General features: G+C 39.9%; 2 protein-coding genes and 1 long non-coding RNA gene across 14 annotated transcripts in view; 2 read left to right on the top strand and 1 right to left on the bottom strand.

Annotated features, from left to right (window-relative positions):
- Positions 1-6,450, top strand: part of CLMN (calmin) — a 70,029-nt gene extending 63,579 nt beyond the window's left edge. For both annotated transcript variants that reach the window (XM_046942044.1, XM_015287775.4), the window contains 3 exons: positions 530-590; positions 1,613-1,674; positions 3,034-6,450. In XM_046942044.1, the coding sequence (XP_046798000.1) occupies positions 530-590; positions 1,613-1,674; positions 3,034-3,187 (277 nt within the window). In that variant the 3' untranslated portion in view covers positions 3,188-6,450. The remainder of the gene's footprint in view (positions 1-529; positions 591-1,612; positions 1,675-3,033) is intronic.
- Positions 4,385-15,635, bottom strand: LOC124418379. The gene is made up of 3 exons (XR_006939344.1): positions 15,193-15,635; positions 12,899-12,974; positions 4,385-7,693 (listed from the first exon to the last, which is right to left on the bottom strand). It is a non-coding gene; the product is annotated as an uncharacterized LOC124418379 (long non-coding RNA).
- Positions 15,045-17,617, top strand: part of DICER1 (dicer 1, ribonuclease III) — a 64,841-nt gene continuing 62,268 nt past the window's right edge. For 3 of the 11 annotated variants that reach the window (XM_046941798.1, NM_001040465.2, XM_046941805.1), the window contains exon 1: positions 15,381-15,537. The gene's annotated coding sequence lies outside the window, so the exon portion shown is untranslated. Of the gene's footprint in view, positions 15,318-15,360; positions 15,538-17,617 lie in introns of those variants that run through there. The other 8 variants (XM_046941801.1, XM_046941795.1, XM_046941800.1 and 5 more) reach the window with 5 other exon arrangements.

The raw sequence follows: 17,617 nt of genomic DNA, 5'->3' as shown, positions 1-17,617 counted from the left end.
TTCTTGTGGACTTCTAGGACACAGTGGCTTCTTCCTGTGTTTCTCTTAAACATATCAAGCGATTTAGTGCAAGTGGGACGTGATTTGACTTTGCTGTACAAACTTTGCTACACAAAACCAACTGGAATCCCAATGCATTTTAGCTTTAGAAGAAAGTGTTATCTACTTTGTCAGGCTTGTGTTCCTTGTCATTTATCAATTCTTTTTTAACTACAGAGCCATAAAATCTCACCGAGCCATAAGGCTTTCTTAAATCTAGATGATGTAAAATGTGCAAAAAACGTATCAGATACTGTTTAAAAAAAAAATTAAATTTGAGCATTTGGATTTTTCTATTAAAAAAAAAAACAAACAATTTAAAGTTTCTTGAAGTTACTGCTTATGATTTTAACAATCAGTTCAAATCCATATACTAAAACACTCAACAACACGTTTGTAGTTCTGTGTAACCTAAAACTAGCGAGCATAATTGCAGAATTCAAAGCAAAACTTCATGAATTAAAACACTTTACTTTTATGTACGTTCCAGAACTTGTGACAATGATTCCAACATTTATCTCCGAAAAAGGTTTCCTGATACTGCTGGATTGGTAAGTTTGTAGAAATTGACCTTTCTATCACTATTCCATGATTTCTCCTGAACTCCAGAAGTTCAAATACTTTAAAGAAAGGGTCTGCTCTCTATAAAAGTTCTATGATAACACAAAAGCCCAATTTTTTCTAAGAATTTTAGTGCTTTAACCTATAACAATTTAAGCTATTCTTGAACTCTTCCAAATAAATGAAATGGCCCACAAAGCTTTTCCAGCTTGGAAAAGCCCACAAAGTACTACTTAATATTTCCATTAAATATACTCTAACTTTGAGGTTTACTTTGTTATCTCTGCACAGCTGAAACACTTCCCTTCTTTGAAGCTTCCTTTACTTGCAGAACCAATTTCTTTTCGTTTATGCATTTTCTGTATGCATGTGAGCATCCTGGTCAGAGCCTTGCAAAAATGCGGAGTGTCTTTTGGATGCACTTTTTACCAAAGAGACTCTTTGCCTCTCCTGTTGTAGTAGTGCTGTAGTACGTTCTCTGAATAGCAGCAGCTAGCCCTTGAAGACATTTAATTGTAACATGAAACTGCATCCTCAATCGCAGATGTAATTCATATTGATTTCTTACAAGCACACTACAGAACTGAGCTCTGGATGCTTTTTCTTTTTTTAACTCATAAAGGACAGCAACAGCAGTTTGGGTGTGCTGAGCAAGGGTAGGAATGTGGCTTTTCAGCACAAAATAAAATTTGGGCCTTCTTCGATTTGTAAAGAAAAGCTGCTGACAACGTTTAGGGAAACTAAGGTTTCACACAGGTGCCCTGGTTTTGCAATGCTGTCAAAACCAATAGAAAGTTGTATGGATGAGGAGAGTTCTTAGCATTTCTATGTATGTAACAGACCGTGATGGGGGATGCACGGGTGTGGGATAAAATTAAGAACACGCTTTCATTTTGTTTGAATAAAAATTAGGCATACTTTGCAAAGGATGCACACACAACTACCATTGTGTGAGAGACTGAATTTTGTTTTCTTTTTATATCATCTATTTTTGGTTACTTGTTTGTTTAAGGAAACCTCTGGTAAAAAGGATCAGAAGATGACAGAAGTGGATGAAAATCTATTGATCATTGGGTGAGTAGTTCTTCTTCAGACAAAATCTTATGCAAGGAATCTTTAACTTCTACGTAGTTTTGTCAGTGTTACAAAGGGAAGTAAAAATTAACTGTAGTAGTAGACCAATGGTACATCTTATGTACTGGCTCAGGGTCAATATTTCCCATAGATATAAGACACAAAAATTCTTTGTCTCTCCACCTCTCTCCTTAACTAAAAATACTTTTTCTTGGCTTGAGAGGAAAGGCTTAGCTGTCTAAACAAGACTGTGAACTCTTTCCCCACATGGTGGATATTTCAAACCAAGAAAAGAGTGAAAGGACTTCCTGTGTGAGGCCTCTGGCAGAGCTGGCTCCTTCCAAGTTTAGAAGCCTGTCAAGACAGTGTTTAGCACCATCAGTGCTAGGGAAAGGCAATGCTTAACAGAGCTCTTGCCTCTCCTAGAGCACCTGTGGGTTTCTACAGTGTGTTTGTGTGTGTGTGTTTTGAGTTTGGGCTTACAGTGCCGGGCTGGATCCTGAACTCAAAATGTGTATCCCTCTGATATGGGTTTCTACATATCTATTTAAGAAATAAGCTTTCCCTCACTTTATTACTTTACATTTTTTCCTCTCAAATGGTATTGAATTAGTACAACTTCAAATTTCTAGTTAAAATGACGGCTGTTTTTAGCTGCAAAAAGCACACAGAATAGCAAGATCTACTGCCCTGGTCTCAATTAAGCTTCCCTTAAAAATATATATATAAATAGCTGTCATAGCAATCTATAACCACTGCTTGCTTGCAGACTGCTGATACTGAACATGTTTTGTGTAATGCTCATACGTATATATCCGGTACATTAATTGAGGGAGCAGGACGCCCAAAACAGAAAAAAAGAACTGTGGTTGTAATTCTGGAATTGTTAGTTTGTTTCCTGAAGTCCAGGGTTGCTTGTTTACCCTCCATGTACCTGACATGAGAAACACTAAGAATAGCTGGTTTGGAGACAGTATGTCAAGTCTGATACACTGTATAAATAAAAGGTGATGCAATTGTTGCTCAAAGTCACGTTTATTGCTCTGAAAGTTAAACAATAAAAAATAAAAAGTATCTTTTTGACCAATGAAAATCAGCTCATGTCAAATGAGCTGTTTCTGCATGTATTTTAACTACCGGAGAAATTGTCCAAGATTTCAGACTATTAACTGCTGTTTTTAGAGTCCTTAAGGAAACACCTGCTAGAGCTCATTATGCATCCTATGGTGTAGCTTGGGGCGCAACCGAGTAGGTTGAAAGAGCTGATTAAACTGCTGTCTGTTAGAATGCTGTCTGATCTTTAATGTAAATGCTAATAGTTTTTCCTGCCTCTTAACAAATTCTCTCTCTTATTTTTAGGATGAAAAAGGACATGGAAACAAAGGAGACTGCAGCACCTCCTCGCCAGACTCCAAGTGTTGAGCAATCGGAGCTATTCTACTTAATCATTTTCCTCTGGGTGCTTGTCTACTGCCTTTTAGTCCTTCCACAGCTTTTTAGCTTCAAAGTGTGATCCCTGTGAGGTGTGGAGAAATAAAAGACGGTGGCTTGATTGCTTTGTGTATCTACACATAAGTACGTTATTTCAGGTGAAGCACAAGCAGAAATATAGGACCTGGTATTTGTATTTACTATCAGGTTCTCCTCAGTTCCTCTACTGTTGTGCTTATGACAATGTCTAAGCACATTTTATATTATGACAATTGTGTAAATATATATAAAAATGACCTGATTTAGTAGCTGCAATTTTGTACATTTGTGCCTTGCTTTATAAGATGCTAAATAAAAATGGATAATTATCAGTAGAATTATGAACAATTCAGAGCTCTAGTCTTCAAAAATTATTCTTCTGGCTTCATTTACCTGTGAAGGGTCCAACAGCAGTGGAAGATTTGTTGTTGGCTTGCCCATGAATCTGGCCCTCCTGCAAGGCTTGAAATGCTCTTTTTCCATGCAGTTCTTTGAGAGAGGTAGAGGTAGAGCAGAGTTGGAGCCGAGGTGTTCTTGCTGCAGGAATTTAACTACAATCCTAGTGGCAATCCAGTGGAGCAGCAAAATCAGGTGGGGGGTTATTTGTGGAGGGAAGTTTGTTTTTTAAATTCATTTTTACCCCGAACCTGTTATGTTTAAATTGCAGGAACAAATTGGGTGTGGAGCAGTGCTAACTGCTTCTTAGGAGGGATCATGTGAGAAATCTTAATCCAGAAATTTCTGTACAGTACCTGAAGAAATACACTTTGTATGTTACTGATCGTGGACATCTTTGAGAAAGATCAGGAACAGATGGGTGGTTTTTGTTTGTTTGTTTTTAATACTGTACCTCACTGCTTGTGAGACAGCATCTGATTCCTTTTTCTGATGCTTTTACTTACCAGATCATGTGATCATTTCTCTCTTTTAAAGATACAAAATCTGATTGGTCATCTAATTACTAAGGCTGGTGTTGAAGCACGAGTGCATTGTTATGAAAGGGTTAGAAGTATTCTTTAAGTGTATAAATCAATGGCAAATGTAAAACTCAACATAAATAAATGCTGTCAGCCTTTCTTTACACCCATAACTGGGTAGACTTCTGTGCACAGACATAGTTAAGCCACTTCTGCCTCTTAACTTTTAGCCACATCAGCGATCACTTTAGGGTATTTGCTTTAGGTTTTTAGCCAGAGGAAGGGTATCAGTGCACAACAGGGTGAAAGAGAAGTCTTCAAATTCAGTTCAGTTGCAGTAATTTCTTAGTCATCAACAGAGATTATCTGCAGTTCAATTACAGTCATTTGGGAGAACTTTACCATTATCAGAGTTCAGTCAAGGAGAATCATTTCCATTTTGTCTTCTTTCTCCTAAGAAAATGAATTGGAAGGAGAAGATTTTCAGATGTCTCATCTAAACCACTGACATCCATAAAGATTGGAAGAGTGGGCTAGCAGTTTCATTACAGAATATTAACTTCCAAGAAAGAGAAAACTCATGTTTTCTTCTTTCCTCTTGCTAATAGTCAGTGAAACAGTGAACAGGCAGCAAAGTGAGCAGTTTAAATCTCAGAGAGCATGCAGCAATTGTCTTGATCATTTCATCCAATCTTTAAGCTGATGTATACTTTCCGGCCTGGCCTGAGAAGAGATAGAGATTGCTTCTTCTTTCTAAAGCTGATGAAAATAATACTAAATAAATCCATGGTGTTTGGTATTTGGCTTCTTTCCATATTTGGAAAACCCATATTTGGCTTTGCCTGGTTTTTTGTTTGTTTGTTTTTTACTATAACAGAAGCAGTCTACCTTATTCAGGCATTTTGTGGGTAAGAATGTCCAGAGTAATAGAGTTACAAATAATACTGCTGTGGTCAGCTGACTGTGGAAACAGACTGAACTCTCAAGGAGTTCTGCCACTATCTAGAACTGAAAAAGAAAAATAGATAAAGAAAAAACACAACTGCATGAGCAGCAGCTCCCCCCACTTAAAATGATGTGTAAGCCTGCATCATTCTTCCACAGTTCAAAATCCAATCCCTTACTGCAATTGAATCTCTGTTCTGAAAATGTTGCTCCTTGTTGGTCTTTGTGTGCCATTCTTAGCTTACAGTCTAAAGACTTCACAGACTGTGAAGCGTTCATTGTAGCAAAGGATTTTCTACTATGCTGGCTCAAAGACTATCTTGAGGCATCTGAGATTTTAAAGGCTGGTGGGCCATCTTTTATCTCGCCAACAGATACGTGCATGGTCTGAATAAGGAGGTTTTCCTGAAAAAAGGCCTGGGTTTTTGAGAAGTGCTAAGCTTGAAGTGACCTCACTTGATACTTTGATTTAGTAGCAGAATTCAGATATATGTGGGTACTGATCTGTTAAGACCATTTATAAAACCAGTTCTTGTTGAGCAAGTGTATGCATAGTAAGGTATTGTGAAGTGTAAGTGTTGGGAAGTGCTTGTAGATTACTGGATAAAAGGGGTGTTTGGTGTTCCAAAAAGCACCATTACAGGCTGCAGAACAGCTGTAACCGGATGCTTCAATGTTACTGCTGTTGTGTAACTCAACTGCGAAGTGTTTCATTGCAATTTTATAGAAAGTGCGAGAAATGGTATAGGATTAAAGACAAAACCCTGCTAAATGTTTATGGGGCAGATGTCTTACAGCTGAAGAAATGAGTTAAACAGTCATGTAATCTACAAACTGAGATGAGTGCAGCCTTTGCCAGGTTGTAGGAAATGATCAGGGCAAGTACGGATTGCAGGAATAAAAAAAAAGGGAAAAAAAGAAAAAAAAAAAAGACAATCACTTTTTCAATGCCGTGAATATTTTTGACAGATTGAGCTCTAAAATGTATTTTAATTGAGTTTCTAGATTATAATGAATGTGTCTACAGAATTTTATGCAAAGCTTTGGAGTTCAGCTGTTTTAAAAAGATTTTTTTTATATAGCGGTGATTATTTTATCTATATATTTAATAGAACTGTAAAACCATTTTAAGAATACCTGTAAAACTATGTGTATGTGATATGATTATTTATTAATTATGACTCACAAGAATGAACATTGAGCTATGCATCAGTTGGATCATCCATTTGGAAAATGGAAACTGCAAACAGAGGAGGAGCTCTTACTGAACAGTAGACTTGAAAGACGTGGGAAATGATTTGAATACAACTGCGTGATTCTTCAAGCTGCATAGCTATATATCATTTTGTGATGTTAACTTTCAGCTAAAGTTGCAGATTATATTGAGTGATTAAGCTACTTTCTTCCATTAAAACTTCCTGAGGCTGAAATTTCAACACGTTAATATTTGGTGTGTAACTCACTTATTTCCTTTACGTCTTCTGATGACGGTCAGTATGGCTTCTTCATCAAAGTAGTGAGCCACTGAATTTACTGGGGCCCAGGGTTTTTTATCATTATTATTTTCAGAGCTTTTGGTACCCATCCTCACAGAATCAGAGCTTTTAGAAGAGGAATTTGGCCAGTGTATGTGCTCTCATATTCGACCATCTAAGAAGATAATTAGTGCATTATCACTTACGTGTAGCTTTAAGTACTTGGGAGTCCCTTCTTACCAAGCACAAACATGAATGCATCCAGTGATGTATTCAGTTCTTGACTTCTGTGAAAGTCACTGTGACACATCTGTGTGCTAAGCACACACTACAGGATCTGGCCCTGAGAGGACTTAACTTCCATCACATAGGCCAGAAGTAGCCAAAGCCTACGCATTGCCTTAGGGCTAGAACCCCTCAAATCCAAGGTACACAAACAATGCCACAGACTTCAGTTAACCCCTTTAAATGCATTGCATTTGTTGCATAAATTATGTAGGACCAATCCCCTACTTCTTCTAGGAAGTTACCATCCACTACCGGTTTTGATTAAGACAGCAGCAGGGAACAAGTGGCTGGAACACAGAGTAAGGTCACAGGTTAGAATGTACCTGTGAAAGTTCCCAAACCTCCGCAGCCAAAAGCTCTGACCTGACAAAAGGTCACCCCCTGATTTCCACTGGGCTAATAGACGGTGAACCTGAAAGAAGGAAAAAAATCCCTAAGTAAGTGTTTGTATTTCCATGGTGAGCAGTTTTTTTGTCAAGTAAATAACATCAATTTCCTCCCCACTGCATACCGTACCACTGATAATGCTAATTTATAGACAGGTGACTGATGAGTGTTTGTATTCCAGTTTTGTACATAAACAGGGCATGCATGAGTGCAAGTTGCTCCCCCACACCCCCGCCAAGTGTAGCTATTTGTGCCAGAGGACGGGATTTATATGCACATTTAAAGGATATCGGAAAAGACATATTCTGAATGGGAAAGCTTGCTTAGTCTGTCCATCTCTTGACACACTACTCTATAGCTCACAGAAGGCAAAAAAATTAACCTTTTATTCTCACGTGTCGTGTCTGTTTCAGGGTTATCTTAACTGAAATTGTGGAATATCAAAGCATTTCTTTCTTCTTCTGAATATGAGACACGGAAAGCTCACTTCCACCTCAGTGGCACTTTTGATGACTCCTTTTCAGACAGCTGCTACTGCTGATAATGGAAAATGAGAACGGTGTTATTTTCTCACCATGAGGGGAATGTCTAAGTTTATGTCTCTGGAACATAAAATTGGCCCCTGGATGATTAATACAATTCTTTCCTCATGAAAAGGTTAGAAGGGGCAATAAAAATAATTAATTTGACCTCAGTGAGAAATAGTAAAAAATAACATTCCAAGAAAGGCTGTGTTCAAGTCAGGTAATATTTTACTGCCAAAGTAGTTTCATTACTTTCATTGGGCCTTCCTGGAATCTCTTTGATTCATGGTATACGTTTGCTCTGTGCCCAAGGAACCATTCATACAGTGCAGCTCTGATCCTCAGCTGTCACTAGACTATAACAGATAATCACCAGTGTTTACTTAGAAATGACTGGTCTAATTTAATTCAATTAACTTTCAACTTATGTGCTGTTCATTTGGTAGAGAAACAACAGTCTATTTTTTTTTTAATGCTGAATAACTTACAATTTAACACTGCAAATCAAATGCATCTTTTTGTTACAGTCAAAAGAATTCAACCTCTGCTTTTGTATTGAATGAAGCATGCTTTCATTTGCCATACCACTTCATGCTATTTTATTCTTCTGTGTAAAAAGCCAAGCCCCCCCCCCCCCCCCCTCAAAAAAAAAACCCACCCTGTTTTACCCTGATCAATGTTACCATTCTTACTGAAGCTCTCCAATTTAAAACAATCTATAAAGTTCTGGTTTGCTTAGGAGTTAACTGGAGACATTTATAAGTAAGGGATGTCATATTTAAAACACATGTAACCCTTTGGCAAGAGGTAAGGAACGAAGATGATTTAAATGAGAACAAATGCAAGGAGGACTTGCTTGGTATCAAAAGGCATACTGAGGGAGATGCATTTTTGTGTATTTTAAAATACATTTCTTCTAAATGCTTTCAGTCAGTGGTATGTATTGAACATTTGCACTTGTTGCTCAAAGCTAATTTTTGTGAGAAAGAAATGTATTCCTGTGTATAGTTGGTACAATAGCAAAGAAAATGTTTTTAGAAACTGTTACTCTGTAATAAGATGAGTATTTACTATAGTGAATAGTTCCACTTTATTTTATAAAATCTCCAGTTTTGAAATAAATGGGCAGGCTTCCTGTACAGAAACCGTTACCTGTGAGTTTGTCCTTTTCCTCTCTGTATATTGTCAAACACCTCACGTCAGGACAGATTACCATTTTGTTCTTAGTTTGCATTTTAGTGCCCAGAAACTGTACTCACTTTATAGTAGAGAAGATTCATCAAACAGAGCAAATTCATAAAGAGGATTGTTTTCCCACCTACCTAAAGGGTGACTTTTAATTTTGGAGGAGGAAGCCAAGCTTTTATTCCAGTCAACAAACAATGAACTTAAAATCTTCATGGTGGTTATTTATTACTTAATTTCTTAACGCGTGGAAATTGGTATTATAAAGGTAAGCTTTCAAAACCAGTTGTGCTGAATTATATATTGTTCTTAATATTCAATTTATCTGGCCTATTTCTATGTAAGAAGCTAAGTGTTAGACCAGTGAATTAGTAACTCACTAGGTGCAGAACTGATTCATATTTACTATGCTCCTCCCCCTACACCTCAATTCCCTTTGCAGTGTATGAGCACAGGAGAATAATCAAAGTACAACAGAGATGCAATACAGTTGAGAATCGGACAAGTGATCTGCCTCCAGAAATACGTAACTAAACATCATGAAACTATATGGGGAATGGAGTAGAATTGCTTATTTTCTAACTAAATTTAAAGGCTAATGGGTATCATGCTTTAGAAATGGTAAATGTTCCTCTATTCCTTGCTACAAAATCAAATCACATCATACACTTTCAGTGCGTTTTGCACAACTCTTGTTGTTGCTGGTACTCATTCATTGTGCCATCCTCCCCCACACCTGGTGCTTATAGACAGTAAGAGAATATTCATAATGCTATTGACAATCTGGGAGGAGCATACATTTTTACAAGAGTATAGATTCCAAAATGTAGTTCAGTTTCAAACATGGCAAGAGTAGGAATTGTTGGATTTCATTTCTTTTGCACTATCGTGGGATATAAACCATCTTGATCACAATCGCAAAAATAGTCTCCCTTATACTTTCTGTGTAAAGTTTTTGTAGCTTAAACAAGATGCAAATGATGCAGGACAGGAAACATACCTATCTGGATTATGACAGCAATACAGACAAGCATGGGTGTCATTTCAGATAAGGGACCGGTCTGCATATTGTGCTTTTGTAGCAGCCCAAACCTACTGAGGGCAACCTGTGGACAAAAGGCATATATTCTTGCTGTTCTTTGTAGTGCTTACTTTACCTGACTGGTAGGTAAATATTAGCAGAGCCCTGAGTGCCTTCAAAATGCTGGGTAGATATAACAAAATCTTAGTCTTGAGCTGTGAATTCTCTTAAAACAACAATAACATGTAGCCAGGTAAGAAATGACAATAACCTTTTATTGAATTGCTGTTTGTATTGATAGTGCAAGGATTGTTTCCACTAGAGTTAATTATAGTATTTTATGAAATGCTATCTGGTGAATAAGTCTGTTCCATGGTAAGACGGTACCATTGGCAGTTCTCCGTGCTCCTCAGACCGTACACTTTACCTTGGAATGTGATGTAACGTATGATCAAAGCAAAATGCATAGCACCCTCTGCTGTAAATACTTTGAACTGATTATTTTTGCATTACTTTTATGGCTGATCTGTACCCTGGGGAACTGATTTATCATTTTGCTGATATGTATTTTCTGCATGTTAGCAAGAATCATCATAACTGTAATAGCTAGGTATGTTTATATATTACAAAGTATTATTTCTTGATTCTCAGGCAAAAGAGCATAAAAATGTATATTTCAAGGCTATTAAGAACCATTGTCAATTATGGTATGCTAGATCTTTTGTACGGCAACTGCATGTGGAATGCAGAAATCACATGACTTGCTTAAAGTATTTTCAAGTCAGTGATAAATGGGAGGAGAAAAGACAGTACAACAGTTAAAAATACTAACATTTCACTTGCACTGGGGGAAATATCCTTATTTAGAGTTATGACATCTGAAAGCAGTGTGGGATTTTTTTTAACCTCTGTCCTAGAGGGGAAACCAAAAGTTTGCACAACCTGACACCTTTACATCTCAGCTTCAGTTTTAAGAATGGACTCTGCTCAAATAGAGGTTCTTTCTTTCCTCCACATTCCTCCTTCATACTCATACCTGCAGCTTTTTCTCATAATATGTAACAGATGTTGTTATTAGCGCCGTGCCTTCAAGTGTTTGTAACTGCTTTTTTCTGCAGTGATTCACAACTATGAACAGAAAAAGCTGGTAGACAGAATAGGAGCTGTTTGAGAGGGAAGTCTCAAATTTTCTGAAGTGAGGTGAAGAATAGACACATCCTTTACAGAAACTCACTTTCAACACACTGGCCTGTATTCTCTCAGCGCCAGTTTGTTTCAAAGTGCACTACTGAAATAGTGTGGTGCAAAGACAAAACAGCATCATGGCTGGTATCAGCAGCAGGGAACAACAGAGGTCACCATTGACTCACAGGAAGGAATCTCTTCAGAATCCATTTTGGAAGCCAGTGAGATATGTAGAGCCAAAAGCAAAGCCTGGTTTTTGCTGGCTTAATTTCAAAGTTCTGTAGCATGAACAAATACAATTACTCGTCTGTGACTTTTTTTAAATTGCATTTCCCCTCCATTCCAACCCATACGCATTTTTTCACAGCTACCCAGCAGGAATAACTAGAAACAAAATCCAGTATCATTTATTGATATGATTTTATAGAAGGGGGGAGATAAATATCTCTGCCTATTGTTGCTGCTGCTGTAGTCTTACTGCAATTATTGCATACAGTAAAGCATCAGTGCTTCCAGCACCGGGGATATTGTGAAAGCTGTGATTTGGTGCATAATCATTTTTTCTGTTCTGGATTTTAATTAGTTGGGTTATTCTATTCCTTTCATCCAATGTCCTGTTGTTTTTTTTTAATAGTTATGAGTAGCTTATTTTTTCTTACCAAACACTGCATCCCAAAGACTTTGAAGTATGTGGAATTTTGTAGAGCTTTGTAACACATTGATGATTTCCTTTTACTTTAAAAATCTTTGTAAGAAATTTGTGAAATTAACGTAGAGTTTAATTTTTGATTTGGGCTTAAAGATCTGAAGATGAGCTGTTATAATGCAAGCAAGTGACAAGAAATTCATATTTTACAAAGGAGTGGGTAGAGGTGATGGAACAATACAGTACAGTACAAGTTTTATTCCAACTGTGCTTTTAAATCAAAAACTCCTGTCAGCTAGCAGGCTCAAGGAGGAAGTAGCTGTGGAGAAAGACACCCTTTTCTTTCTATGAAAATAACTTCCAGAATTCTCCTGGCATTGGTGTGTTTTGTTTTTTACGTTTTAAGTATTCTGCTTGTCTTCTCTTTGAACCTACTTGAATTGGATAAAATTCATTATTTAATCATGGCCTGCAGATGATTAAGGAGGGTTTTTTTTTCTGCTTTATTTTATGTTAGAAATAATCAAGAATGCCAATTTCCTTCAGTACTTCAGTTAAATTGGAAAAATAGACCCATATGTTCTGACAGCTCCCACTGGATAAGACTGAACAGCTGCTCCTCTTCCTAAGGTTTTGTCACGGGATATAATTATTCTTCCAACCATAAAAAAACAGAAGGGTGTCCCTTCAATGCTATAAAAATACCTAATACGGTAATATTTAATAACATGGGCATTACAAAAGAAATGTGCTCTAAATAGCAACTAAGGTTTGAGCTAAGTAAAGAAAACACTTAATTTGGTAATATCCTAGACTTCTCTATCACTTTTAATCTGAAATCATTTTACCCAGGTTTAAATGAACCTTAGGGTGCTCTGGTTACCCTTATTTCTTCTTACAGATTTTGTAGGTACAAACTGTCATAGGAAGGAAGGCAGAATGCAGACGGAATGAAGAAAGCTGGATCTCCAGTGACAGATCTGCAGCTGCAAATGCATCACATTCAGCACAACTTAAAAGGGCAGCAGCTGGCAAGAAATGGCTTTATATTACATTTACAGTTTTCTTTATTAGGCAACAAGGATGATCTCCAGCCCCTTTGTAAGTAACTGTGATCTTAGGATGGTCCTAACTTGCCTACCTGGACTAGCAAAAGCATGACTAGTGCTATACCTGCATACCTGAAATATCTTGCAGTGCTCTTTGCAGCAGGGCAAACAGGATCAGCAAAATGCAGCATGCAGCTAAATGCATCCACTGTGGGAAGGAGAAGTCAGGAGAAGACAGAATGAAGCCAGGTGCATATATTTACATTATTTGAAGATTTCTTTCCATAAGAATGACCACGTGGCCCATGTGTGGATATATCTTTACAGTACTGGTACGGTGATCAGTTTGGGCAGAACACACATCTGGCCACTCACTAGCACCATAGATTAAACCTGTTCTGAAATTTAAGTGTGAATATCCCACCACTGTTGTAAAGTATGGTAAAATACGCACCTTGTTCTTTCACAAAGAATGAGAAAACTATGGAAAATTAAGAGCTTTTGGACAAATGTGAGTGAAGGATGAAGGAAAGTTAAGCAGAAATATTAAACTTTGCACTTAGCAGATTAAATGAGACCAAAAAAACTGTTGCCCCAACAGTAAGACTTTTGCTGCTCGCTTCCATCTTTTAGTACACTTCTTTTTAACACACTCAGGAGAAAAAAAACATCACCAACAACCACCAAAATTTCTCTTGTTGGTCAATGATTTAATTTGTTTGTAGTGTAAACGAAACTCCTAGAAGAGGGCACCAAGGTAAAAAGGATGAGCTGTTAAATCCATGGAGAGTAAGAGGACAATTTAAACAGCTGATGTGGACACTGATTAACATGGACCAACTCAGCAAAAGGTGAGCACAATGTGCTGAAGAACAGCTAAGGCCTTGTGAATTGAGGTAGATGCAGCTTTTCATGGTTGCTTCCAGACACAGCTGTTCGAGACTGAAACTGCAATTCCGGGCTCCAACACTGCTGTAATTGATAACTGGACATTAATAGTTCCACCAAACTGCCATGCACGTGGAGATGGAATCAGACACAAATAGGATGTGATTACTGCACTTCGACTCCCTGATGATCCATCCCAGCTGACATTAGGCTTGAGGGACTCTTAAACTCAAAATATGAATCCACAAGAGTTATCCTTTTCCTTATTTGCCCTGGGCATCTCTCTGGTTCAGGCTGCATCTATGGATCTAAGTCATGCAGTAATCAAGACTATTAGCATCATCTCTGTGAGGAGGGTTCAGCCTTCTCACCAGTCACAAAGAGAATGGTGTTGGCAGATGATGACATGGAAGGTGGGAGTTAGGGGCTTTAAATTGCCTGGATTCAAAATTAAAATAAACCTAATGTGCTCATTCTGCTCAACTGATTCATTTCAATCCCATGGCCTACCTAGGTGACCAGTTCCTTGTGCTTACAATCAGACATTATCCTATGTCATGTGCTATTCAGCAGTCATGTGGTGCTGCAGCCCAGTTTAGGTAAACTCAAGGCTTTTTACTATTTTGCAGTTTCTCCCCAGTTTTTCCAAGGACTTTTAAATACTGATGTCAATTGTGTCATAGAAATAAAAGCTGGAAAACAGTAGCATGTGACATACAAGAGAAACTGTGCTCCTGCGTTCACGCACAACCCATTTGCCTCTCTTAGATGCTTCACCTGAAGGGTTTTGACAGTGGAAAAGTTACATCAGCTGAAAAGTTACATCCAAGAAATTTGTTTTGTTTGTTTGTTTGTTTTAATTTTGTTCTATCTCATAATGTCACTGAAGAGAGGGCTGACGAGAAATTCAGTAAGACCAACAGCCCAGCTGGTCAACACTGCCACAAGCAACAGCAAAAGGATGCTGCTGCGGGAGCACAACCACCTCTGGCAGTCTTTCCATCCTCCCTGCTCTGGTCCAACACCACTTTTCAGCTGTGGGCGCCAGTTCCTTGGCAGAGGAGCAGCACTTAGCTCTTGGCAGAATGAACACTATGACCATGGTTATAGACACGTGGAATTTCCCTATGCAGAAACACGGGAGATTAAGCACTGCCATGCTCTGGCTCTAACCAGAATCACCAAGCACTCTCGTTTGCCTCCAAACAGATCCTCTTTCTGCTTGGATACGACTGTCTCCCGAGGAGCACTCCCGATTCATCGGGAAAAGCAGTGCCCCGCAGGCGGCCTCGCCATCTCCACACCCCGCAGAGCTCACTCGCCTATCCACGGCCCCGCCAAGATGGCGGTCGCCGCCCTTCCCTCAGCGGTGCCGCCCGAGCGCGTGCGCGAGGAAGGAGCGGATGAGAACGGGAGGCCGCGAGCCTCGCCATGCTTTGGAGGGGAAGGCGCACACACGTGAGCTCTTGGACCACCCGGCAGCTCCCGAGCAGCTGCTGTGTCGCCTTGCCGCATTGGCTGATCTGTGAACCTTTCACCTTTTATCTAGGTCTCGCCGCCAATCGTTTGGTTCCTTTCATGTCGCGGGGACGCGAAGCGTAAGCTGCGCAGGGTGGAATTCTCGGAGCGGGCTTGCGTCGCAGGCGCTGGGCGGCCTCCGTTGGTACGGGTGGGAGGTGCTCTGTTTGCGTAGGGCCGGCAGCGCAGGGGGAAAGGGGGGGGAGGAGAAGGAGGAGGAGGCCGTCGCGGGCCCAGGTGAATGGAGGAACCTGACAGTTGGGGGGAGCAAGGCGGCGGCAGCGGGGAAATGGCGGTGGCGGCGGCAGCACAATGAGACGCGGCCTGTAGTGGGGTGCAGCGCCTGGCCGGGTCCGTCCGAGCAGGTAGGAGATGGCGGCCTGGCGCGCCTGCCACTCGCCCCGGGAGCTGCGTGGCGGAGCCCGCTCCGCGCGCCGCCGCGGTGGGTGGGATGGCGGCGGCCGCTCCCTCCCCGCCTCTCGCCGCCGGGTCCCGGTGAGCTGTGCCCCGCCTCTGTCCCAGCGGCCGTCCCCGTCCCTACGGGGCCTCGCCCGTCTCGGGGCCGGGCTCGGAGCCCCGCCGTCGGCCTCGGCAGCTCCCGGCGGCGTGCGGGGCGTGAGGGCCGCGCTTTGGCCCCGCTCGGCTTTGTCTGCTCAGGGCCCGCGGGGAAGGCCCGTGTGAGGCTGCGGGGCTCGGAGCCCCCGTGCTCCGTCCCGATGGGCTCAGGGCGAGGAGCGGAGCGTGACGAGAGCTCTCGCTGCTGGGAGCCCGCTGCTAAAGGCGGTGAGGGAAACTCTCAGCTCTTTGCTGTGCCCCCTCTCCGTCCTCTTCCAGTTTGAAGGAGTGAAGAAAGTGTAGTAGCAGAGTGATCGAGGCACACCTGGTGCTTTGTGAAAGAACAAAAGGTTAAAAGGCACGTTAGTACACTTAGATGTTAGGTAAAATAATAATAAAAACGTGGGCTGTGATATTGACATCTAGGAGGAAAAAAGCTTGTTTTGTATTTGCTTATAGTCATTCCCCGGAAATGATTATTTCCAAAAATAGCTTCCTACTGACTTCAAATGGAGGGGGTTTGGCACTTCAGATGATATGTTACGAGTATTCTTAACGTGGAGATGTTGAACCCCAAGTTATGCAGTGGGCTGCAGTGGTGGAAGCGGTGGTTTTGAAGGTGATGCCCATTTTTAAAGAAACGAGACCAAACTGGAAAATTAAAAGAGTTAACTGCAGGCACTCACTTTACATTATGGTATATTATGCTGTATACTTTTTCGTTCCTGCTTTTTTTAATAAACTACTTTTGATGCTGTGTTGAAGGGCATACTGCATAATTATAGCTTTGGTAAGTTGTGTTGGCCTTCCCCTCCCCCCCCCCCCAGTTTGATACAGGACAAACTGGAATTTACTCCTTATGTACCTTAACTATTCTCCTAACTCTTTTTCTGAAGTGAGACTTTCTCTTTTGTCTGTGTCTACAAGACTTCTAGTTGTGAAGATTACACAACAAGGTTTGGAGATATTATTAGAAGCTTTCAACTGGAAGGTGCTAATTGCTGTATGATCAGAGTAACAATAAATTGTTACTTTTCAATTTATTAATTTGTAGGATTTAAATGAATATGCTTGTTCAGAAGTGCTGAACTCTATATTAGATACAAAATTGTCTTAGTGATAATGTTTCGGTGAAAGTGGCAGCTCAGTACTCAGCAGTCAAAAAGTTAAAAAAAACATTAGGACTCTCAAGTAAGTGAAAATAAAAGGGCATCAGTATGTCACTGTATAGATCCTTGTTGGGTAAACATATGTATTACTAAATGCAGTTTGGATATTTATACTGTCTTTCTCTTCTAGCTCAAAAAGACTTAAGAACAAAAGTAGGGAGAAAGTTCATTAGGACTTCTTATGCAGGGGAAGAGTTGCAAGAGGAAGGATAAGAGACTGAAGTTTAAGTAGTGAGCAAAGTAGATAGGAAGCAATAGCTTTTCTCACCTGTTCATGAAAGGTTCCTGTAGTTTACAAATAAAAATAAATAATAAATAAAGCAATCAAATTGTATATAATGTGTAACTACAATTTCTGGTGCAGCAGAATCTTAGGAATGTTGGAGTATCCCAGACTCAGTAAACATCAAGATGACTGGTCAGTGGGAGGCCTTGCTTTTATGCTCCTTCATAGTTGTCCTCCATTGGATCATGGTAGAGGGAAGCCAACAAGCTGGGGAGAAGGAAGTTTGTCTGACATAAGATTGTACACATATTTTATAAAAGTTGCAGTGTTTTTGCAAACTACTGCGATGGTCTGCAGATTATGGGAAGAAAATAAGCAGAATAGTTCAAAAAAACTACAGTATGGTGTACACAGAACATATGACATGTCCCATTTCAAAAATGTGTAGATTCCTTTTCCTTGATGCAAAGATGCTTTAGCACACCTTTTCATAGA

This window comes from Gallus gallus, chromosome 5 (genome assembly GCF_016699485.2).
Source record: "Gallus gallus isolate bGalGal1 chromosome 5, bGalGal1.mat.broiler.GRCg7b, whole genome shotgun sequence".
In the NCBI taxonomy this organism is placed as follows: Eukaryota; Metazoa; Chordata; class Aves; order Galliformes; family Phasianidae; genus Gallus; species Gallus gallus.
The sequence above is the reverse complement of the archived record's forward strand: the minus strand, read 5'-3'. Positions and strand labels throughout refer to the sequence as shown.